Source organism: Coregonus lavaretus (genome assembly GCF_964263955.1).
Source record: "Coregonus lavaretus genome assembly, chromosome: 24".
NCBI lineage: Eukaryota > Metazoa > Chordata > Actinopteri > Salmoniformes > Salmonidae > Coregonus > Coregonus lavaretus.
The window spans coordinates 35529545-35553778 of NC_140011.1; the positions used below are offsets into that span (position 1 = coordinate 35529545).

The window sequence follows — 24234 nt, forward strand, 5'->3', positions numbered from 1 at the left end:
ATGTGTTTTTTGTGTTTTTGAAAAATATGATTCTCAGCATCACTCTGTTAACGTGGAAATGTCCAAGTCCCAACTGCCACTGAAATTAGGGAATAATATGATGGTATTACCAGTGACCACATACAGGACGTGAGCTTTCAATGAGAGGAAATGCATGAGTTTTCACAATTGCTGGAGCACAAGAACATACCTAGAAACTAGCAGGAGACTGGAGCAGTGGGATTAACACTTCACATTAGTTTAAGCTCTAATCAATTTCCGCTGGATTATTGTGATTTGTCAGTCTGAGTTTAATAACTTGTCCTCACTCCTCAATTTTACGGGTTACTTGTTTTTTTGCTACTTTTACTGACTCTCTTTTTCTCTATTCTATTGATATTACATTTTTTCAACAATTCTCTCACTTTCTCTTTCTGTAGGTTCTGTCTTGCTCCCCCTCTCTCAAAATCCCCTGAATCTGTTCCTAATTTTCTCTCCTGAACCACTCCCATTCTTTTTTCCCACCACATTCTCCATCCTGATGTAAGGCCGTCTCCCTCTGGAACTTCCTATGACATCCATCTGTTCTCAGAGGGTTGTTTGTGTATGTCTGGGTGTGTGTCTGTGTGTGTGTGTCTGGGTCTACTCTAGGGCTCTGTTGGTTTCTAGGACTCAGACACAAGCAGCTGTACAGAGAGCCAGTCCCAGGCAGAGTCTGATCAGCAAGGTCTATCTACACCCATGGTGAGTACACACACACACACACACACACACACAAATACACACACACCAGTGGAGGCTGCTGAGCGGAGGACAGCTCATAATAATGGCTAGAAAGGAGCAAATTGAATGATATCAAACCATTACCAGCCATTACCACGAGCCCGTTCTCCCAAATTAAGGTGCCACCAACCTCCTGTGACACACACACACACTCTCTATTTTGTCAGAGCTCGGGTCTCACAGCAGCACTCCAGGACCCTACCTCACTCTCTCTTTCCCCAAAGAGGCCACCACTCGACCTGATGGAGACTGGAGGAGGCCTGAAGGTGCAGGCGACCACACCTCACCTGGTCGGCCTGGGCAGTGGCCGGCTCAGTGTTGCCATCACACTTATGCCCCTAAATGAAGGTATGCACAGTATATACACACACACATACACACACACACACAAAGAAATAACCCAGATGCATTTATGTAAATAAAGGCCAGTTGATATCTAGAGAACACGAACACAGTTCTGTAGACATCCTGTATTTCCCCAAAGGGAGGCACTGAACTGCAAGTACCCTGGTGTGGGTGTCTCTTGGCTGCTAAGACCCAGGACAATTTGACTTAGCAATGCTGTGTGAATGCCATAATATCAGCGCATAGTTTCATGCCTTTTAAATTAACCAGTGCTATATTTAGAGGTTCTATGACCAGCACTACTGTATGCATGAAAGAAAGGGGAAAGGGGGATTCCTAGTCAGTTGCACAACTGAATGCATTCAACCGAAATGTGTCTTCCCACATTTAACCTAACCCCTCTGAATCAGAGAGGTGCGGGGGGCTGCCTTAATCGACTTCCACGTCATCCGAGCCCGGGAAGCAGTTGTTGTTGGGGTTAACTGCCTTGCTCAAGGGCAGTACAGCAGATTTTTCCACCTTGCCGGCTCTGGGATTCCAACCAGTGACCTTTTGGTTACTGGCCCAATGCTCTTAACCGCTAGGCTATCTGCCGTATGTTGATGTTTCAAATGGGATGCTACAGAGACAGTAGCTTTCAATGACGAGACTTTTCTGTGTTTCAGGCGTAACCCGAATCGGCCGACAGGATGCGTCCGTACCTCAGGACATCACTATTGAGGGCCTGGGTATAGAGGCGGAGCATTGTCGTATTATAAACAAGGGAGGAGTCATCACCCTTGACCCTGCCGGAAACCTGTGCTCACTTGATGGTGTCCATGTCTCAAAGCCAACATTGCTGACACAAGGTAATACACTTGTAATACACACACTCACATATGCACATGCACGCATACCCACACACACACTTGTCATCAACATACACACATATTAAGTGGTTCATATTCAAACGTACAGACGGATACAAGTATCAGATTGAGGTGAGGTAGAAATAGTTTAGGCTGATTTTAACCCCTCCGGTCTTGTCTAAGGATGTCATCTCCTGTAGAGTTAGGAAACTAAACTGTAAGAATGAATGATTTCCTGTCGACGGTCAGTTACCCATCAGGCCAGGCAGTAGGCCCGCCCTATTGAGATTGGGTGAGGTGCTTGGTGGGGTGAGACTTCACACATGCTGTAACTCAGACTCTCCCTAGGAGTAATACTGGAGATAATCATACACCAACTCCTCTTCCACTATTCAAATGAAATCAAATGTTATTGGTCACATACACATATTTAGCAGATGTTATTGCAGGTGTAGCGAAATGCTTGTGTTCCTAGCTCCAACAGTGCAGTAATATCTAACAATACACAACAATATACACGAATCTAAAAGTAAAAGACAGGAATTAAGAAATATATAAATATTAGGATGAGCAATGTCGGAGTCCAGAGTATAAATATATATATTCTCACTGGGATCTCCCTAGCCTGTGTGGGACCAGGTACGTATTTACAGTGGAAGGGGTAGTAGTCGATAGAGATAGTTTCTATGCTCGCAGTTCCTAGGCACACAAACGCTTCTCAGCAAAGATACTAAGCATGGTACGTATCTGGTATTCGCTCCCCTCCTTCCCACACACTGTATGAAATAACATTCCACATCGACTTGTTCACCACTCATCATCTCTGCATCATTGGTGTGTAAGAGAAAAAATGGTTTGGTGTGTTTAATACTGTGTGTGTCTGTGCGCGTGAGAGAGAGTCTGTGTGAGTCTGTGTGTGTGTGTGTGTGTGCGTGTGCGTGTGCGTGTGCGCGTGAGAGAGAGTCCGTGTGAGTCTGTGTGTGTGTTGAGAGAGATTTTCAACAAAGACTCCAGAGCAGCGTCTGGAAGTAATCAGCTGGTCTGGGCTGCACTCCAGCGCCCCCACCCCATGATGTAACCGTAGTTGTGAGTGTGATGGAGAGCAGAGCCTGAAGGGTTTCAGCAGTGGCCGAGACCCCTGCCTTCCACTGCCTAACTTTCACTTCTACAAATACACCTCAAACACACACACACACTTACATACACACACACACACACACACACACATACACACTATCCCACGGTCCACACTCTGAGAGATGACAGTCATTAATTTGTTAGTTCGTCTCTGTGTTGGACAGTCACTGCTCCTTTGTATCAGTTTAATGTTAGTTATATTATAATGTTAGCAGTAGGTATTAGTGTTTATAGTATCTGTTAACTGTTTTCAACCAAGTGTAGCAGTCAGTTTGGAAGTTGTTGTTAACAGGACAATTGTAGTAGCTCTAACTGGTTAATGTCGTTTTTAATGCCCTAGGGGAAACATACAGTGGTCTACATTATTTAGGTGTGAAATAAACAAGGAAAAAGCACTGATTAGAGACTTGAGTGATGTGCGTAATGTGCTGATGATTTTGTTTTAGACATTGCTCTTTGGACTGTTTTATCAGCTTGGATCGATTAGGGACCGTTCTAAATGTACTGGGGGGGGGGGGGGGGGGGGGGTCCAAAATAGGGGAGGTTTTTTTTTGCTTTGGCGAGGGTTGTGTGGTGTTTTATTGGGCACAGGGGAGGATAGTGCATTTTTTCCCTGGTTTACATTCGCTCTTTTGCAGGTTTTACTGTATAATTTCTTCCATCCTAGCCAAATTTGCTGGCGCCTCCCCTATATCAAGGTGTTTTGGTACTTCCCTTATGCACTATGCTTTTCCATGCTAACTTTTACTATACCACAGGTCAGTATATACCAGTCTAACTGTCTATCCTGCCCTCTGTCCACCATTCATAGTGTCAATAGAGAGAAATAGTAATGGTGTCTTTTTGTAGGCACTAACTTCGCCATGGTTCGTTGGACAAGGCCTATGGGTGAAATGAATAGTGTTTTGTAGGATTTTGTTGGGACAAACGCCGAAAATAAGGTCTCTGGCAAACACAGGCTTAGGAGATCTTATACATTTTGTTCTATGAGATAATCTTCATCTGGTAATTTCACTTTTTGTTAATTTTGAAGAATTTGTAATAATAAAAACATACATTACAGAAAGGCTTCATCATTCATAAAGGTCATGTTAACTGACTGCTATTATCGCAAAGAACAAAACTTATAAGATCTCCTAAGCCTGTGTTAACCTCAGACCTTATTTTCTAATTTATTCCAAAACCCTATTCTTTCCCTATTCATTTTCCCATAGGGATGGCTGAACGAACCAGAGGTAACTTATTTCGGGGTTTTAGGACTACAAGATGGCGAGCTCTATAGTGGTAGGTGGACCGTTTGTCAATATCTGCAATAGGCTAGCTAGCAATCATAACACACACAAAAGCATTCAAAGCTGCATCAATTTTCAATATGAATCCACAAGAACAAATAGGAATATCTGATAGGCAGCAGAGAGGCCAGGTGCATCATTGCGCATGAAAGAACTATGAGACACGCAGCCAGTGGCGGCTCCTGAAAAAATTCTCAGGGGGGGCAATTTTTCTGATGATTTAGGTGACCTACACACATTTTAAAAAAGATATGTCCAGCAACAACATGAAGACAGGGGCAGCATATAAGTCAATACCAGAAGCATTTATTGACTGATCTCAAAAGTGTTGGCTTACCAGGGTTGGTGGAGCCCTCAGTTTCATCTTTGCCTCGCAAAGCTAACTCAAACACTCCGCAAAACTTCACACACTGGATTAGCCGGCTGAGGATGTGGCGGTTCTTGCTAATGTCGTAGTAAATATATTTGTTATAGTGAATATGGAATATGATATGTTGAGTAAAATGTTGTGCTAAGATCTATTTAGGTCAGGAGCTGGTTATAAGTTCTGTTCCTATCCAATAACAATGGACAAAAGGGTCCTATCTTGTCAGCCTTGTCAGTTTCAGTTCTCCAGTAAACTTGTGATTATCAACACTAACCTCATCGTTGTGGCGGAGGACAGCTAGCCTGTATCCCTCATCCAGTTGAGTGGGAATGTTCACTCTCCCCAAAGCAGACAATCTCAAACAGCTATCCATGTGGGTCTTTGACAGCTCATGTTTCTTAATCTTTCCTGAAAGATGGTGCATGTCCGTTACACACCAGTCGCTGTCCAAGCGGTGCTGTCTGCCGTGCCGCCTTCAGGGTGAAAGAGTAAGCAGGGGGTAGCAGAAGACTGCATTAGCTACATCGCAGCCTGCTAGCCAGGTTTTTCGTTCGTACCAATTTTTGGAAAATCCTCGGGTGTAGGACTTCCCCCCTTTAGTAGAAACCTGTTGAATTATTAAATTTGGTCTGGGAGGTCCTAATTGTTTCGTTGCCAATTTATCTTCATTTGTTCGCCGACAAAAAGGAACTTCTTTCAAAGACACAATCGAGTTGCACTGAAGCCTAGCCATTTTGATAGTAGTAGTGAATTGATTGACGAGGCTACCCGCTCTTTTCTTAGTTACGTTCATGGTTATTTTACGTATGACGAAAGCGCGTAAGTGCAAGCCCTCAGAAACCCATAGAGATTGTATTGAAAGCTCTGATATTTGAAAAAAATAGATTTTACATGGGAGTCTATGACAGACTTCTGGGCGATTTTCAACCTGACTGAAATCGCCCCAAAAGGGGGGGGGGGGGGCATTTGAAGCACGACTTTAGCCTGATTGGACATTTAGTGGCACTGTGGCAGATCAGACGTCTAGATTACAACACTGATAACTACTGTTGCCGTGATATAATTGATTAGAAAAAAAATCCCTTCCTTTTCCCGTTTGGCAGTGCGTCGCCCATATCGCCCTATTGAACACACCGCCCCTGCACGCAGCTCAAAAAGCTCCCCTATTACAAGTATCCGTCCTAGACTAGCCTACAACACCACAATATAAGTCATAATTGCATTATTGTTTTCAAGTGAGTAAAAAATTATACTCTAGGCTGCAGGGAGAATGTCATTTGAATAACGGCGCAAAAGCCCTGTGATTTGAATGTTTAATTCCATTTGGATCAGTTGCGGGTCTACTCTCGACAGTTTATAAGGTCTAGAAAGGCACAGTAGAAGGCCAGTCTGGCTGTATTTTTAATTCTGATACTGAGATGTGCTGTCTGTTGCAGATCATCATTCTCCCACGGTCGTCCTATAATAATGTGGCCACATATGCACCTGGCAGGCCCAGTTATTCAGGAAAGTTTAACGCGACTCTGCCTATTCAATCTGAGCGGCTATTCCTCACGCACGTACAACCTAAATATTTGTCATTTAACTTTTAAAGTGTATTATATTTTATATATGGCATAAACACAACCAGACACAATGCTTTAATCTGATTAGGCTACTTCAAAAATATCCTGTAGGCATGCGCACATTCATCCTAAATATAATTCCAGCATTCTCAAAATGGCTTTACATTAACCAGGTTTACATCCGACCGTTTTATGCGAGTAAAGTAGACCTACATGTCGGATAAATCATGTCACGACAGGGAAAGCATGCCATTTATTAGGCTAGATTAAATAAAGTGTGATGAACTTCACAGGGTGGTGAAAGTGCACGGTGATGAGCTTGATGCTCCTTTCAATAAATATCGAGGGTCTTATTCTGGTGACATGATGATCAATGCTTGGCTGCAATTTGACAAATACAAATAATCTCACACTTTTGTCCACAATAAATCCTCATCATGTGGGCTATACCCATACTGTATCTGCGAGCTGCTATACCCGTACTGTATCTGCGAGCTGCTATACCCATACTGTATCTGCGAGCTGCTATACCCGTACTGTATCTGCAAGCTGCTATACCCGTACTGTATCTGCGAGCTGCTATACCCGTACTGTATCTGCGAGCTGCTATACCCATACTGTATCTGCGAGCTGCTATACCCATACTGTATCTGCGAGCTGCTATACCCGTACTGTATCTGCGAGCTGCTATACCCGTACTGTATCTGCGAGCTGCTATACCCGTACTGTATCTGCGAGCTGCTATACCCATACTGTATCTGCGAGCTGCTATACCCATACTGTATCTGCGAGCTGCTATACCCGTACTGTATCTGCGAGCTGCTATACCCGTACTGTATCTGCGAGCTGCTATACCCGTACTGTATCTGCGAGCTGCTATACCCATACTGTATCTGCGAGCTGCTATACCCATACTGTATCTGCGAGCTGCTATACCCGTACTGTATCTGCGAGCTGCTATACCCGTACTGTATCTGCGAGCTGCTATACCCGTACTGTATCTGCGAGCTGCTATACCCGTACTGTATCTGCGAGCTGCTATACCCGTACTGTATCTGCGAGCTGCTATACCCGTACTGTATCTGCGAGCTGCTATACCCGTACTGTATCTGCGAGCTGCTATACCCGTACTGTATCTGCGAGCTGCTATACCCGTACTGTATCTGCGAGCTGCTATACCCGTACTGTATCTGCGAGCTGCTATACCCGTACTGTATCTGCGAGCTGCTATACCCGTACTGTATCTGCGAGCTGCTATACCCGTACTGTATCTGCGAGCTGTCGGCTAGAGCCCACGTGCCAATAGCCTAGCAGACTGTGCACATTCGCTAAAGCTACGCAAAATGTTTTGTGACAAAACCATCAGTAGGCCTAGAGTTAAAAATACGATGGAAACCCATTTAACTTGTATTTTTTATTCGGTGCATGGGAATTTACCCACAAAAGTTATTTTTACGTGCACTAAGTATTTACGCACAATGGAAATAAGTCCCCGACTTTAATGTGCAATCTTTGTACAGTGTGTATATATATATATATATGTATATTTTTTTTACTGACAAATAAAATCAATCAATTAATTAATCCAAACTGTGCAGCTGCCATTTGATGAATGGAAAGAGACCTCTGTTACAAAACACCAGAAAGTTTAATGACATTAGGAGATTGTCAAGCCAAGCTTTGATACTGGGGGCCAGTATAAAAAATAATAATTATGCACTCAGGATAAGAGCGTCTGCTAAATGACTAAAATGTAAATGTAAAAATGGGTAGGCCTACAAGGTAGGAAGGGATGTATTTTCTGTTTGCCAAGATTGACAGTCTATTTATTGTGGTGTTGAAAATGCAAACCATAATATTGAAGCGCCCGAAGTCGATATGCTTTGTTTATTGGTTGTGTGGTGCATTGGCACAGAAACCTGTTGGTGGAAAATTTTTTGCACATATTTTATGTAATTATAAATATGGCATAAAAATATTGAACATCTGATCCCCCCCCCTAGCTGATCATTGTCTGCAGCAGGCTCTGATCGTAGTGTAGGCCTAATGAAACAAGCAGGGAGAGTCAGCTCGTCTGTGGTGGTCGGCGAACCCTCAGCCTTCTGACCCGTAGCCCTGCGTTGTATCGACTGTGCCACAAAAGCATGCTGAATGGTAAAATCGATATCCACGTTTATAAACTCGAACTGTCTCTTAGGGTGGGGTTACAGCATCCCCCGTTACCCGCCCCCCTCTCCCCCGTCCCACCAAAGCCCCCTCCTCTTCCCCATTTGGCGCGTCTGCGACCACCCAAATCAGCCAACCAGACTTGCGCAGTCGCCAGGTTTAGGGCTCCGTCTGAGAATGGGGAGGAGTGTCTGAGGACTCGTCAAGGTAGCAGAGGGAAGTGTCTCTGTCCCTTTGTCATGCTAATCCAAGGCAGAGGAGTTCCGTCCATCACCAAGGCTCAACAGTTTGAATGGGACAGCACACAAAGGTTAGTTGTCGTCCTCCGAACAAAGACATCTCAGACGTTCTCAAAAGTTTGGAGAAACCTATCGGTTGCTCCAGAGAAGATGCGTCTGTTTCACCCAGCGTTCTCCCACCTCATCTTGCAGGATAATAACTTTTTTAACCAGTAAATAATCTTTCGTGAACTCCTGTTTGGTTTCATTGTTCAATTTTAGGCTATGCATGGTTTTAGTTGGTTATGTCCAGTTTGTGAAGTAGTTGCGCGCAAAATAGTTTTATGTTCTTATTTTATTTGAAAGCGATTGAAATACTCGGAAGTGCATTTTTGTATGGACTCAGTAGTAGGATAAGCCGCACACCTTTTAGGGGACTGTTTAGAGCTAAATGGCCGAGAGTGCGCTTTTCTTAATCATTTTCATATGGTTGCACCGTTTCCCCGAAGTGGTTTGATACTTCTTGCACCGTTTCCCCGAAGTCGTTTGGTACTCCTTGGGAAAAAATAAACAGTAATAGCAATAGTCCTATTTATTTCTAAGAATTATGTAACTTGATCACTCGTGTTTTTTTTATGTGATTGGGAGATAGCATAGATGCATGCAGAAGTCGAGCGGCCTGCGCATTGGTCCCTAATTATGAAATATTTTCTCCAAAATAACCATGTCCTTAGTGGCCATTATGTGGTTACTCAATTAGACAAAAAGGGATAGGCTACTATTCTCAGAAGAGGCTTTTTAGAGGGGGATTCCCTGAGCCCTGGGTGTTTGGTTATCTGAGGTGCCACACCGCCATTCTCTGTAGCAGACAGATTATTAATAGAGGATTTAGTTGTTGCGAAAATGTTTTATTAGAAAAACTTATTACAGGTATTATCAGTTATTAATATACAGCCTACTACAGTTGAAGTCGGCAGGTAGCTTAGTGGGTAAGAGCGTTGTGCCAGTAACCGAAAGGTCGCTGGTTCTAATCCCCGAGCCGACTAGGTGAAAAATCTGTCGATGTGCCCTTAAGCAAGGCACTTAACCCTAATTGCTCCTGTAAGTCGCTCTGGATAAGAGCGTCTGCTAAATGACTAAAATGTAAAAAAAAAAAAATATGTTTACATACACCTTAGCCAAATACAGTTAAACTCAGTTTTTCACAATTCCTGACATTTAATCCTAGTAAAAATTCTCTGTTTTAGGTCAGTTAGGATCACCACTTTATTTGAAGAATGTGAAATGTCAGAATAATAGTAGAGAGAATGATTTATTTCAGCTTTTATTTCTTTCATCACATTCCCAGTGGGTCAGAAGTTTACATACACTCAATTAGTATTTGGTAGCATTGCCTTTAAATTGTTTAACTTGGGTCAAACGTTTCGGGTAGCCTTCAACAAGCTTCCCACAAGTTGGGTGAATTTTGGCCCATTCCTCCTGACAGAGCTGGTGTAACTGAGTCAGGTTTGTAGGCCTCCTTGCTCGCACACACCTTTTCAGTTCTGCCCACACATTGTCTATAGGATTGAGGTCAGGGCTTTGTGATGGCCACTCCAATACCTTGACTTTGTTGTCCTTAAGCCATTTTACCACAACTTTGGAAGTATGCTTGGGGTCATTGTTCATTTGGAAGACCCATTTGCGACCAAGCTTTAACTTCCTGACTGATGTCTTGAGATGTTGCTTCAATATATCCACATAATTTTCCTTCCTCATGATACCATCTATTTTGTGAAGTGCACCAGTCCATCCTGCAGCAAAGCACCCCCACAGCATGATGCTGCCACCCCCGTGCTTCACGGTTGGGATGGTGTTCTTCGGTTTGCAAGAACCACCTTTTTCCTCCAAACATAACAATGGTCATTATGGCCAAACAGTTATATTTTTGTTTCATCAGACGAGAATACATTTCTCCAAAAAGTACGATCTTTGTCCCCATGTGCAGTTGCAAACCGTAGTCTGGCTTTTTTATGGCGGTTTTGGAGCAGTGGCTTCTTCCTTGCTGAGCGGCCTTTCAGGTTATGTTGATATAGGACTTGTTTTATTGTGGATATAGATACTTTTGTACCTGTTTCCTCCAGCATCTTCACAATGTCCTTTGCTGTGTTCTGGGATTGATTTGCACTTTTCGCACCAAAGTACGTTCATCTCTAGGAGACAGAATGCGTCTCCTTCCTGAGCGGTATGACGGCTGCGTGGTCCCATGGTGTTTATACTTGCATACTATTGTTTGTACAGATAAACGTGGTACCTTCAGGCGTTTGGAAATTGCTCCCAAGGATGAACCAGACTTGTGGAGATCTACAATTAATTTTCTGAGGTCTTGGCTGATTTCTTTTGATTATCCCATGATGTCAAGCAAAGAGGCACTGAGTTTGAAGGTAGGCCTTGAAATACATCCACAGGTACACCTCCAATTGACTCAAATTATGTGAATTAGCCTATCAGAAGCTTCTAAAGCCAAGACATCATTTTCTGGAATTTTCCAAGCTGTTTAAAGGCACAGTCAACTTAGTGTATGTAAACTTCTGACCCACTGGAATTGTGATACAGTGAATTATAAGTGAAATAATCTGTCTGTAATAAATTTTAGGAAAAATTACTTGTGTCATGCACAAAGTAGATGTCTTAACTGACTTGCCAAAACTATAGTTTGTTAAAAAGAAATTTGTGGAGGGGTTGAAAAACGAGTATTAATGACTCCAACCTAAGTGTATGTAAACTTCCGACTTCAACTGTATACCATTACTTATCTATTTTTTACTTCACACTTTTTTTCTGGAAACTGCGTTGTTGGTTAAGGGCTTGTAAGTAAGCATTTCACTGTAAGGTCTACTACACATGTGGCAAATAAAATTTGATTTGATTTGATTAAACAAAGTAGATGTAGTTACAGTGGAAGGCCAGTCATATAACACTCACACACACACTGAGTAGAACCCAAATGTGTAGGAGGCCTTCTCTGTGAATTGGGATTCCCCAATGGTGTGTATAAAAAAAAAATCCTCCATATCTGTTTTTTTGCTCTGCCTTGCTGCCCTGTTGTCTGCATGATGACCCCAACTCCTCATATGAGGGAAAGCTGTTTCAGGTGGCCAGAGCAGGGTGAACTAACTCATGCTGATGGATTGCATGTAGCTGACTGTGTAAATGGATACCCCACTTCCTGAAGAACCATCAGCCTGGCGGAGCAGGAAACCTTGGATTATCAGACCCAGAAGACTCAGACCCTGAAGTGTGTGTGTGTGTGTGCTTGTGTGTGTGTTTGGGGGAGGGGAGTTGTATATCTCTGTCATAGCCCCAGTCTCAGAGAGTAAATATTGCTGAAATCATCACAACGTCTCAGTGTAGCAGACAGCCCGGCTCAATGACATAGATAAAGGAGAAATGGCATATTGATTCAGGGACACAGAGCAGCCTTCTCAGTCATCAATTCTTTGTCCACAAAAGTGAGGACATTTTTTGTTTCCATCTCAGATATCATTAATGCTGGAGGCTGAATTATTTCCCTGGGATCTGTTTTCCTACTCTGTAAGGTTTCCTCATTTAGCTCCTCAGCTCCAGACAGTAGGGTTTAGAGAACAGAGGGTATTTATAGTGTGCTCTATATGCTGACTGGACGGGACTGTCTTAAACTACTGCCCTCTGCATTAAACAATGTGTTTTATTTGGACGTTGATGTAATTGGAGAAAACTAAAGTAAAGCCCTTTGCTCCAAGGTAGAAACGTTATGTTGTGTGCATTGTGTGTGTGTGTGTGTGTGTGTTTGGGGGTTGGGGAGTTGATTTGAGTTTCAGAATTATTTTTATGGGCGGCTCTTGGTAGGAGTCCATTTTTACATAACCATGGAGTCAATCGTGTGTGTGTGTGTGTGTGTGTGCATGGCTGTGTTCAATAGACTCTACAAAGCGCTCTGTTGAATGTGTGTGTATTTGTGAGAGAGTCAGTTCTGACTGTTGTTTATCCAGGATACACACTCTGTCTGGGTAAATCCTACTTCTTCCGCTTTAACCACCCTGAGGAGGCCAGACGTATGAAGAGCATGCAGCCCCAGAAGAGTCCTGTCGCCACAATGGTCTACGGCTCAGGTAGGTACCAATCTCTCTCTCACACAACCCTGAAGACTACACTCTTACAGCTATGTCTCTACATTCCCCATTCCTACTGCTATTCTCCCCTGTTTGTCCCCCTTATCCCCTTGCAAGAGGAACCTCCAGAAGTGCCAAGGTGTCACTGTGATGGATGTGTGGTAAGGAAGTGGTTCTCAGAGTTCAGAATGTATTTGTTCTCTCGCTCTATCTATCTGTCTCTTTGTCTGCTGGGGGCAAGGGTCATGCTCTGGCTCTGCTTGGCTCTACTCTGCGTTACTTAAGTCTGATGGTTATACTCTTCAGCTAAACGATTACGTACACAGCCAAAGTACTTGGGTCAAACTGCCCATGTAAGGTATAAATAAATGGAAGTCCACCACATCCTCCCCTGTCCGGTGTGAGTTTATCCACTGCTGAGAGAACAAATGACAGCATGTCAGCACAGATAAACAGAGCCTGAGGTCAGCCAGCCCAGGTGGTCTCAGAGCAGAAACCCCGCACTGCATGCTGGGCCGCGGGTGCCGGGTCGGTGGGAGGAAGGGGCGTGCTTACAGAGGTGCTTCCTCAGTGCCAGAAAGTACAAAGGCATTCCGTCCCATCTCGCTCCGCCAGCATTCTTCCATTTTTAGAAGAAGCTTTCCTTAACCACAGACTGTGTTTGTTTTGGGCCCAGAACCGTCTGAAGGACGTTCTTCGCTGGTTTCTCCCTCCTTAGTCAGCATACTACAGGGGCTGATCACTGTTTGGTTACTAGATCCCACTCAGCCTGATTGCCTCAGTTTCTCTCAGCTTATAGGAGTTAGGCTTGAGTATAGGGTGTGTTTTACTCCACTGTTTATAAGGGTGCTCCAAGACAGGATCATATATCCACATTAATGAGAGTTTGATTTCTATGCATCTGATATTTCCACAGACTGTGTAAAGATTAAGCACAGCAATGGCGGCTCAGTGGGTGGCACCATGATGAGAGGCTCCCGATCAAAGGCGGAGCTGCAGGACTTGATGGAGACTCTGCAGCGCAGGAAGAGTGCTCTAGAGGCTAGCCTGAGGGCCAGCGCAGAATCTACCCGTACCTACCTCAGCCTGCCCCCTCCCAGCCCCCTGTCCCCCACGGCCCCCAGGAGTGCCGAGCGCCCCCCCTCCTCCAGAGGCCTCCCCTACATGACCAGTAGCAGCATGCCCCCCTCCCCTCGCCAGGGCGAGCGACCTCTCAGCCCCAAACCGCCATACACCCGCTCACGCCACCAATCACAGGACAGCCTGCTCCTCTCTAGCTCCTCTGATGGGCGTCGCCCAACTGTAGCCAGTTCTCTGCTGTCCATGTGGAATGGTTCCTGTTCCTATGGGGAGCCTGCCCCCCGTCCTCCTCGGGGCCACAGTGGGGCTGCCAGCATGCCCTCCAGCCCTCGTCTAGGCCGCAGGCTCTACGCCCAGGGCCGGAACGGGGACAATGGTATGGACCCTGCACCCCGTCAGAGGAAGTACTCTACAGGGTCACTCAACGGCCTGGGCTCTACCCACAGCCGCTCTCTACCCCGCCTCCACCGGTCGGCAGACTCTGCAGCCCTGTCCCTGCCCCCACGCCACTCCATGGGCTCCCACAGAGGGGAGAAGGGTTCTGTGTCCCTGTCCTCCAATACGAGGCGCAGCCTGTCTCCTCTGGAACGGCCGCCAGACGTAACAGTGCCAGCCACAGCCAGCGTACCGGGTACTCCCCGCAGGGCCAGCCTGGCCTCTCTGGCCTCTCTGGGCTGTGAACTGGAGCATGGGGGCCTGCGGGGATCCTCACCCTGCCTGGACCTGGGCCTGGGGGAGAGGAGGCTGTCCTTTGGGAAGGGTGGGCTGGGGCCGAGATCAAGAAGAGGCAGCATCAGCTCTCTGAATGGGAAGGAGGAGCTTACAGACTACCACAAGCACCAGAGAGACGAGAGGCTCAGAGAACAGGAGGTGCAGAGACTGGTGAGACAAACACAGCCTTAGATCAATCATTTTACTTCTTGTCTAATGCACTCTATTCATTATTATTATACCATTATTATTATTATTATTATTTTTATTATTATTATTATTATTATTATTATTGTTATTATTATCATCATCATGATGATCCTGTCTTTATTCGTCAGTCTAGAGTCTGCTATTCTAGAAGGCTCTGATTGTGTGACTTGGACGCCTGGTTTCATTCTGCTAGTTCGTCTGGTCCCGTCTCTTTACTAGGGACTGTTATGAAAACATGAAAGTGCTTATAGGGCTTTGATTTCAGCTTTTGTTACTTGAGAAGGCTAATTGGATGTTCTGACTAGTTGTCATCATGTTTCACAAGCTCCCTGTTTAATTGACTGAACACGCTCTCACACTCCTGCTGTAGAGAGATGGAACACACACGGAGCGGTGCGCCATGAACCAGTTGGTCAGACTGTTGGTCAGACTGGTTAAGACTCCTTTGAACTTTGTGTTCCTCAGAAAATCACTTGATTACATTTGAAATGTGGTTTCTCTGGTTTTATTGTGTTTTATGGGTAGTTTATAGGTTGTTTGATCATGCTTTTGGGTGATCACATGATCCCATTGTGTTGACAAAAGACTGTAAATAGATCAAAATACCCATCAATGAAATAATTGGATCCCAATAGCACAGTCTGAGTCTAATGAGTAGTATATTGGCTATAATGTGTGACTGTTAACCACTGGTCCTCTCCCTGTAATGTGTGACTGTGTTAACCACTGGTCCTCTCCCTGTAATGTGTGACTGTGTTAACCACTGGTCCTCTCCCTGTAATGTGTGACTGTGTTAACCATTGGTCCTCTCCCTGTAATGTGTGACTGTTAACCACTGGTCCTCTCCCTGTAATGTGTGACTGTGTTAACCACTGGTCCTCTCCCTGTAATGTGTGACTGTTAACCACTGGTCCTCTCCCTGTAATGTGTGACTGTTAACCACTGGTCCTCTCCCTGTAATGTGTGACTGTGTTAACCACTGGTCCTCTCCCTGTAATGTGTGTAGGAGCGCCAGCGGTTGGAGACCATCCTGAGCCTGTGTACTGAGCTGGGCCGTTTGGAGCGGGACCAGGGCGGCTCGGCCATCTCCGACCTGCAGAAGATCAACAAGGAGCTGGAGAAGCTGCAGGTGTCTGATGATGAGTCAGTGTTCTCCGACTCCCCCGGCACCGCCCCGGAGAACGGCTATGGCACCAAGGCCCCTGAGGAGCGGCAGGTCCACCAGCGCCGCCACAGCGGGCACAGAGAGGCCAGGGATGCCAGGGCCCAGTCACCTGCTGTCAGCCTGCGCAGCAGTGTCCCCTCACCCTCCCCTCACCACAGAGCCAGGGTAAGTCCTGGTGACATGTTTAACATTGTCTTGAGACCCGAGGTCTTTCATATCTAAACCTTTCAACACTCAAATAAGCACATGATCTTAGACAGCCAAACATGTGGGTGCGCACACACACACAGTAGAAAAGGAGTGGGAAAAGTATGAAAAGAAAGAAGGAATTCCCCCTTGCCTAGGGGCTTGTTGTTGATCATTACTGGGTTAGGGAGGGATTTATCAAAGCATCTGCATGACACAGTAACTCATTCCGCCATAGCTGTGTGTGTTCACTAATGAAAGAGATGGTGTGAATATAGATACATGCATTAGCCAGTAGAGGAAACTATGCAGCCCTGTGGGGGTTGAGGTATCATTGTTGTTAAAGATATAAGGAGTTCTCCTTATATATCCCATATGTTCACAGTGGAAGTGTATTCAAACACAGAGTACACCTCCATTGGTGCCCCAGTATGTCATGAGGAGCTCAGTCTCTCTGCACCTAACCCCAGTCTCAGTCTAAGAGCCACTATTACAGTTATAGTGGTGCTGTAAAACTGTGGCATTTTTCCAGTCTAGAGCAGTAATGACTTAATGGTGCGTTTGGTTTTAATGGAGGAGTTCTCTGGGGAATACAGTTACAGCACTCTGCCACTCAAACTCTCTGAAAGGAGGGGGAACAGGAAATGACTTTATCCCCAGTAGAATAACCGTGCACACGCGTGTGTAGTGTATAAGAGTGTGTAAGAGAAATGTGTATTTCTCCAGATGTTTTGTTAATGTTAAAGTACTTATAGTACCCGGTAACTACTTTGTAGCTGATATTAATATTTATACCATTACAATAGATAATCATACAAGCTTTGTGTATTTGGAAAATAAAATCTACTCTACTACTTTAATGGTACCAACTACCAGATTAGTATGATATTTCATTCCATGTAGAGAATACATTTCCGCTATCATTTGTTACGGCTGAGGCAGAGTCCCATTAAAGACACTAGTTATTGAACCTTCCAATCCACTCTCTTCTTCCTTCTCATATTCCTAAGTCCTGGTAGTGGAACAGTGGAGCAGCCAGTCACATACCTTCTCTGAAACAGCCCATAAATTCCAGGACTGCTGCCTGCCTGCCATATGAGGCTCCGACTGCTGTTCAGCAGGACTCCTGAAGGCTGCTATCTGGAGGTGGAGCAGGCAGCAGATATGATAGAGGTTGTGATGTGTCAGATACAGAATGTGCGCGGATGTGTGTGGATTAGATCAGGGGCTAATGAGAGGAGCGGGTGTTGACTCTCTGGTGGCAGCAGGGCTCTCTGACTGATAGGAGATACATGAGGCTTGCACAGTAGAGTCCTTCTGAGACAGTAGAGTATTAATCCAGTCCCTGTTCTCCTGAGGGACCTGAGTCTCCGCTGCGTTACAGACACATGGCAGCAGCATTACTCCACCTCACTATCTCTCACAGCAATCGGAGGCAGCTCCATCTAACCAACATACTGTAGCTACCAATCAGAAGGACTTACAGGTTGTTAAGAAAACATAAAAACAAATATTTCCCATTCCTCTGTGTACCATAGCTTTAAATTAGGCATGATCCTGCAGTGGGCCATATAATGTTTTAGACATGACATCATCACAGTGTGGACAGTAACACACATTGTGAGTAGATAGTGGGATTTTAGGCTGGGTATCTGTAAAGCACTCTGTGACAACTGCTGATGTAAAAAGGGCTTTATAGAATACATTTGATTGATTGATTGATTGGTTGATAGTTTTGATTGGTTGATTGATAGTTTGTAGTCCCATGGACTGATGATGGCTCTGTAATATCACCAGCAGCAGGCTACGGAGGATGTGCATCTGAAACAGGAAGTGACCCGTATCGAGGAAGAGAGGATCCAGGTGCTGAACAACATAGAGGAGTTGGAGCAGAAGATCAAAGACCTGGACAACCAGATGGATGAATCCATCAGAGAGGTATGCAGCACAACACAACACAACACAACACCACACCACACAGCACAACACCACACCACAAAGCACCACACCACACAGCACCACACAACACCACACCACACCACACCACACCACACCACACCACACCACACAGCACCACACCACACCACACCACACCACACAGCACCACACCACACCACACCACACAACACAGCAGGACACAGCAGAACAGAGCACAGCATGGGAGAGTGAATGGAGGGGGCTTCACCCATGCTGTGTGCTTTGTGTGTGTGTCAGTGGGTGTGGACATGTGTGTTTATGAGTTGGGATACTTTGGAGTTAGGAAATGAGTGTTTACAGTGGCTGGGTAATGACACTAGTGGGGGGGGGGTCGTTTTGGTCTGTCTGTGTCTGGCTTTGAGGAGCTAAGAATACTGATTTAAAGCTGCATTTGTTTGTGTGTATGTATGGTGCAGATGGAGGTGGAGCGGGCTCTGCTGGAGGGGGAGCAGGTCTCTGAGATGGCCCTGCTACAGAGGGAGAAGGAGGTACTGGACCAACTCAATGACAAGATTGGCAGCATTGACAAGACAGTCCTCACAGACAAGTCCCAGGTAACTGCAGCAGACATGTTGTCCATCTCTGTGAGTTGGATGCCATTGCTTTCAGACACAGAGAATGTAAGGTGGAGGGAGAGACAGACGGTCAGGGTACGTGTGGGAGTTGGGATGTCAGTGGTGAGAATCTGAGTTGGAGGAATCTACAGTCCAGCCCACAGATCTAAATACAGTAGGCTGGCCTTCTTCACTTTTCGGCTGCCTCCTTTGTTCCTCCTTTACCTTCACTAACACTCTCTTTCCTCTCTCTCACTCTTTGCTGTGTTGTGGGTGTTGTTGTGTTCTTACTCGCACGCATGTGTGTGCTCTTGTATACGTGCGTGTATGTGTGTGTCCACTGCTGTGCAGGGCAAAGCCCTGCTCGATGCTGAGAGGGTAAAGGTAGAGAGGCTGGAGGAGCTTATGTCTGACTAGAGGGCCCAGCTGGACACCTGTCCCGAGGCGCTCCAGGGTCAGTAAGACACAGCAGCTAACTCCTAACTGGTCCCTCATGCTCCTCAGTTCATATGGATGCTTCTGCTTCCCTCTCTGGCTGCCCCTCCTCCTCCTAACTGACTCCTCCCCTTCCCTTGTAGTCACCGTGGGTTTTCCTTTCTGTTCTGTTTCTGTGGCGCACATAGAATCCTCCACTTTGACCCTTCCCTCCCTTTTATAGATGTCCTCATATCCCCCCTGTCTCACTCAGACAGCTCCCTTCTTGTCCCTGGTTTCACTTGATGGTCTCTCTGTTATGGTTCAGACAGAGATGGCCAAGTATGGAAAGTGCAGTGACATGAAGTATGTGCTAAGAGAGTAGAATGTAGGTTGCTGTTATCTAGCTAATGCATTTTATTGGCATTACAGGATAATGGGAGCTCATTATCGTGGTCTATTTGTCTGTAAAATGTCAATGTATTTGTCTGTCTGTGAGTTTGAATCCTCCATACACGGACCAACTCAAAGCCAGTGCATTCTCAACCTTAAATGATGTGCGTGTGTATGTGTGTCTGTGTGTTGTCCGTCAGGATGTTGAGGTGCTGGAGGCGGAGAGGAAGCGTTTTGATGACCTGGAGTTCCAGCAGCTGGAGAGAGAGAGTCGTCAGGAAGAGGAGAAGGAGGATCAGACCCAGCATCTACTCCGAGAGATAGCAGATTACCAGCGTAGTACTGTCACACGCAAGGAGAGACTCCTGACCCTGAAGAAGCAGTCTACACAGATTACCCAGCAGTCTCAGCGGGAGAAGGACAGCTTCCTGAAAGAGAAGAACAACCTGCTCCTCATGCTTCAGAGGGTAAGAAGGTTTTTGATTACTGGTTCTGTTTTGTGTCTGTATACCTTTACCTTTGTTTGACTGACAGTCTGTGTGTTTCTAGGAGAGGGAGAACCTGGCCTCTCTGGAGAGGAAGTATGCTGAACTGACTGGAGGGCAGGCCTTCCCTAACAACCCTGTTGCCATGAAGGAGGTATGATGTACAATACACTACTCACAGTGCATATGTCTGGCCAGCAGAGGGCAGCTGTCTGTACTAAGAGACTCAGTGCCTGACTGAAATGCCTAACAGAGGTTCCTTTCTAAAAACCTCCCATTTCTTAATGTAAACCGTTTCCATATGTTTTATTCCAACATACAGGTACTGCGCTGATTGTTGTTGAAAGATAAGACACGTAAACAAAAGCAACAAATACAAAACAGAAAAAAAAAAAATAATAATAATGAATAAACCTTAACATAAAAAAAAATGGCACTAGCAAGACACAACACACACCGAGTGGATTAGGTTGTATACATACTTTGAAGGAATCAGTTAATATATACATGTACAGTCCATAAAGAGGAAGGGATCATTGATCAGACACAATCCCTAGTCCCACTGAATCTCCATGTTCACAGTTAGTAATGACCATCTGTCCACAAATTGATCATGCTTAAATCTTAATCTAAATGTCATTTTTCAAATGATGTATATTGTTCTTATAATTGACACTCCTCATCTGTTGGAGGTTCTTTCTGGGGCCATCTTAATGCAGAGCTTTTTTAGCTGCAATGAAAAGTATTTGTAACAAATATAATTTCTTCCTTTCTAACACCATGTCCGATTTGGATCCAAGAATGGCTAACATGGGATCTGTGGGTTCTGAAAAAACGACTGACTCTTTTCCACTGAAATTCCCCTCCATGAATTTGCATTGGTAACTTTATGAGCTTCAGAGAATATATCTAACCATGTCTCTTCACTTATCTTGATGAAGTTCACCTTACCACCTTTGTCTAAGAATCAATATGCTATCTTGATCAATGTGTTATCTTGTTTCATGGCTGATAAAGCCCTGTATAAGTTAGTTGTTGGTTTCTCAGTGTATTGATTCTCCTGGACTCTGGCTAAGTATTGTTCTATGGCCAAGGGGGTGCCTTGTAACCTTAACCAGTTTTGGTGTTTGAATAGAAATCTTCTTACTTGTAGATACCTGAAAAAGTCTGACCTTCGTATTTTAAACTCAGAGCTCAGTCTTTCAAATGATTTTAGAGTACCCTTTTCAAATAATTGATGAACATATTGGAGTTTCAAATGTGCCCAGTTTCTAAAACCTGTGTCTAAACGTAGCGACAATGGATGATAACACTGAGATTCCTGTAGGAAGGTTGAAAACTCGCTGCGTCGCTTTCCATTCTTTATATGTGGTTCCTGCCCATTTTCCATGACTCACTCTATATAGTTTCCTCAGTGAATGGGAGTACAGATAGAGGGACCAAAGTCAAGTCAGACTTTTCTATTTCCAGCCATCTTGTACCTGCAGCTTCAGACATACTGTAATGGCCCTAAATTGGGTTGCAAGCCAGTAATGTTTAAGATACTGCACATCCTCCCTGTTTTTATGTTTATTTTGACTTTATATCTGACCCTGGGATGTCGTCCCTGCCAGATCAATCTGGAGATGAGTTTGTCTAATAGCACAAACAGATTTGGGTGGTGAGATTGGAAGTGTTTGAAAGGGGAACAGTAATCTAGGTAATACGTTCATTCTTATTGATTGTACCTTTCCCGATAGGGTGAGGGGCAGCACAGACCAGCGGTCCAGATCTCCTTTGATTCTATCTATCAGCTTGGTGTAGTTGGCTTTGTATAAGTTATCCAGATCAGCAGGTATAGTATTTCCTAGATATGTGATAGCTTCATTCGGCTACTTAAAAGAGAACAATGTTTTTATATAGGGGGTGATATGTGTATTTAAGGCCAGTGCTTCCGTTTTATTAACATTCATCTTGTACCTGGAGGAACTGCCAAATTATTTAAGACGTTCTATTAGCTTTGAGACAGAGTTCACAGGGTCAGACGTAGCAGACCTTTACTACAACATCGTCAGCGTACAATTATATTTTAACCTTTATTCCTTTAACATGTTGATGTTTCTGTTCTGGTCTGTGCAGCACTTCCGCTTTCTGGAGGAGAGGAGGCGGGGCAGTAAGGAGAACTCCTCCCACCTCAGTGACACTCTGCCCCGTAAGAGGAGCCAGCAGCCCCTCAGTCACTACAGCAGCTCTACCCTGGGCCGTAGCCTGTCCCCTAAGGTGAGCATGGGGGACCAACCTCCCATCCCTGGGCCGTAGCCTGTCCCCTAAGGTGAGCATGGGGGACCAACCTCCCATCCCTGGGCCGTAGCCTGTCCCCTAAGGTGAGCATGGGGGACCAACCTCCCATCCCTGGGCCGTAGCCTGTCCCCTAAGGTGAGCATGGGGGACCAACCTCCCATCCCTGGGCCGTAGCCTGTCCCCTAAGGTGAGCATGGGGGACCAACCTCCCATCCCTGGGCCGTAGCCTGTCCCCTAAGGTGAGCATGGGGGACCAACCTCCCATCCCTGGGCCGTAGCCTGTCCCCTAAGGTGAGCATGGGGGACCAACCTCCCATCCCTGGGCCGTAGCCTGTCCCCTAAGGTGAGCATGGGGGACCAACCTCCCATCCCTGGGCCGTAGCCTGTCCCCTAAGGTGAGCATGGGGGACCAACCTCCCATCCCTGGGCCGTAGCCTGTCCCCTAAGGTGAGCATGGGGGAACAACCTCCCATCCCTGGGCCGTAGCCTGTCCCCTAAGGTGAGCATGGGGGACCAACCTCCCATCCTTGGGCCGTAGCCTGTCCCCTAAGGTGAGCATGGGGGACCAACCTCCCATCCCTGGGCCGTAGCCTGTCCCCTAAGGTGAGCATGGGGGACCAACCTTCCATCCCTGGGCCGTAGCCTGTCCCCTAAGGTGAGCATGGGGGACCAACCTCCCATCCCTGGGCCGTAGCCTGTCCCCTAAGGTGAGCATGGGGGACCAACCTCCCATCCCTGGGCCGTAGCCTGTCCCCTAAGGTGAGCATGGGGGACCAACCTCCCATCCCTGGGCCGTAGCCTGTCCCCTAAGGTGAGCATGGGGGACCAACCTCCCATCCCTGGGCCGTAGCCTGTCCCCTAAGGTGAGCATGGGGGACCAACCTCCCATCCCTGGGCCGTAGCCTGTCCCCTAAGGTGAGCATGGGGGACCAACCTCCCATCCCTGGGCCGTAGCCTGTCCCCTAAGGTGAGCATGGGGGACCAACCTCCCATCCCTGGGCCGTAGCCTGTCCCCTAAGGTGAGCATGGGGGACCAACCTCCCATCCCTGGACCGTAGCCTGTCCCCTAAGGTGAGCATGGGGGACCAACCTCCCATCCCTGGGCCGTAGCCTGTCCCCTAAGGTGAGCATGGGGGACCAACCTCCCATCCCTGGGCCGTAGCCTGTCCCCTAAGGTGAGCATGGGGGACCAACCTCCACTCCCAGGGCTGCAGCCTGTCCCCTAAGGTGAGCATTTGGGGAACCAGACCAACCTCTCCTCCCTGGGGTCAGCTGGACATAGGACAACCACAGGGGTTAGATCAGCAGTGCACAACTCCCTCAGGGCCTTAATTTCTCTTAATTTAATAATTAATTGATAATGCCAGAGTCCCAGCATCTGATTACTGGAGCTTTGGGTTAGAGAGACACTTACCAGGTCATCTCACTCTCTGTCTGTTGTGTCCGTCTGTCTACTCTGCAGTCTCACCTGCCCCTGTCCCAGAGCTCCAGCTGTGGTAGTATAATCCCCCGGGGCCTCTCTGTCTCTCCCAGAGTTCTGGAAACTCGACGCCTGCTCAAGGGTGAGCCAAAACACAGTTCTGTCTGTGCATACTTCAATTTGTATTTTATTTTTATGATGCCTCTAATGACTTATTGTCTAGAATTTCAATATTAGTTGGAGGAGAGGAAGCATTCTCTTTAAAGTATTATTCTGAACTTTGTTTATTTGTATCTACACTGAACAAAAATATGAATGCAACATGCAACAATTTCTAAGATTTTACTTAGTTACAGTTCATATAAGGAAATCAGTCAATTGAAATAAATAAATTAGACCCTAATCTATGGATTTCACATGACTGGAAATACAGATATGCATCTGTTGGTCACAGATACACTATATATACAAAAGTATGTGGACATCTCTTAAAATTAGTGGATTTGGCTATTTCAGCCACTGACAGGAG

At 45.8% G+C, this 24234-nt stretch overlaps 1 protein-coding gene across 7 annotated transcripts in view; it reads left to right on the forward strand.

The window, feature by feature from the left end:
• The window catches only part of LOC311099705 (pleckstrin homology-like domain family B member 2), a 32234-nt gene that overhangs the window by 1638 nt on the left and 6362 nt on the right, over positions 1–24234 (forward strand). For 3 of the 7 annotated variants that reach the window (XM_084140439.1, XM_084140442.1, XM_084140441.1), the window contains exons 2-13: positions 631–723; positions 930–1110; positions 1773–1955; positions 12711–12830; positions 13747–14792; positions 15838–16161; positions 17980–18120; positions 18576–18713; positions 19721–19987; positions 20070–20159; positions 22124–22264; positions 23748–23847. In XM_084140439.1, coding sequence (XP_083996565.1) covers positions 721–723; positions 930–1110; positions 1773–1955; positions 12711–12830; positions 13747–14792; positions 15838–16161; positions 17980–18120; positions 18576–18713; positions 19721–19987; positions 20070–20159; positions 22124–22264; positions 23748–23847 — 2734 coding nt within the window. In that variant the 5' untranslated portion in view covers positions 631–720. Of the gene's footprint in view, positions 1–630; positions 724–929; positions 1111–1772; positions 1956–12710; positions 12831–12921; positions 12992–13746; positions 14793–15837; positions 16162–17979; positions 18121–18575; positions 18714–19720; positions 19988–20069; positions 20160–22123; positions 22265–23747; positions 23848–24234 lie in introns of those variants that run through there. The other 4 variants (XM_084140440.1, XM_084140445.1, XM_084140443.1 and 1 more) reach the window with 3 other exon arrangements.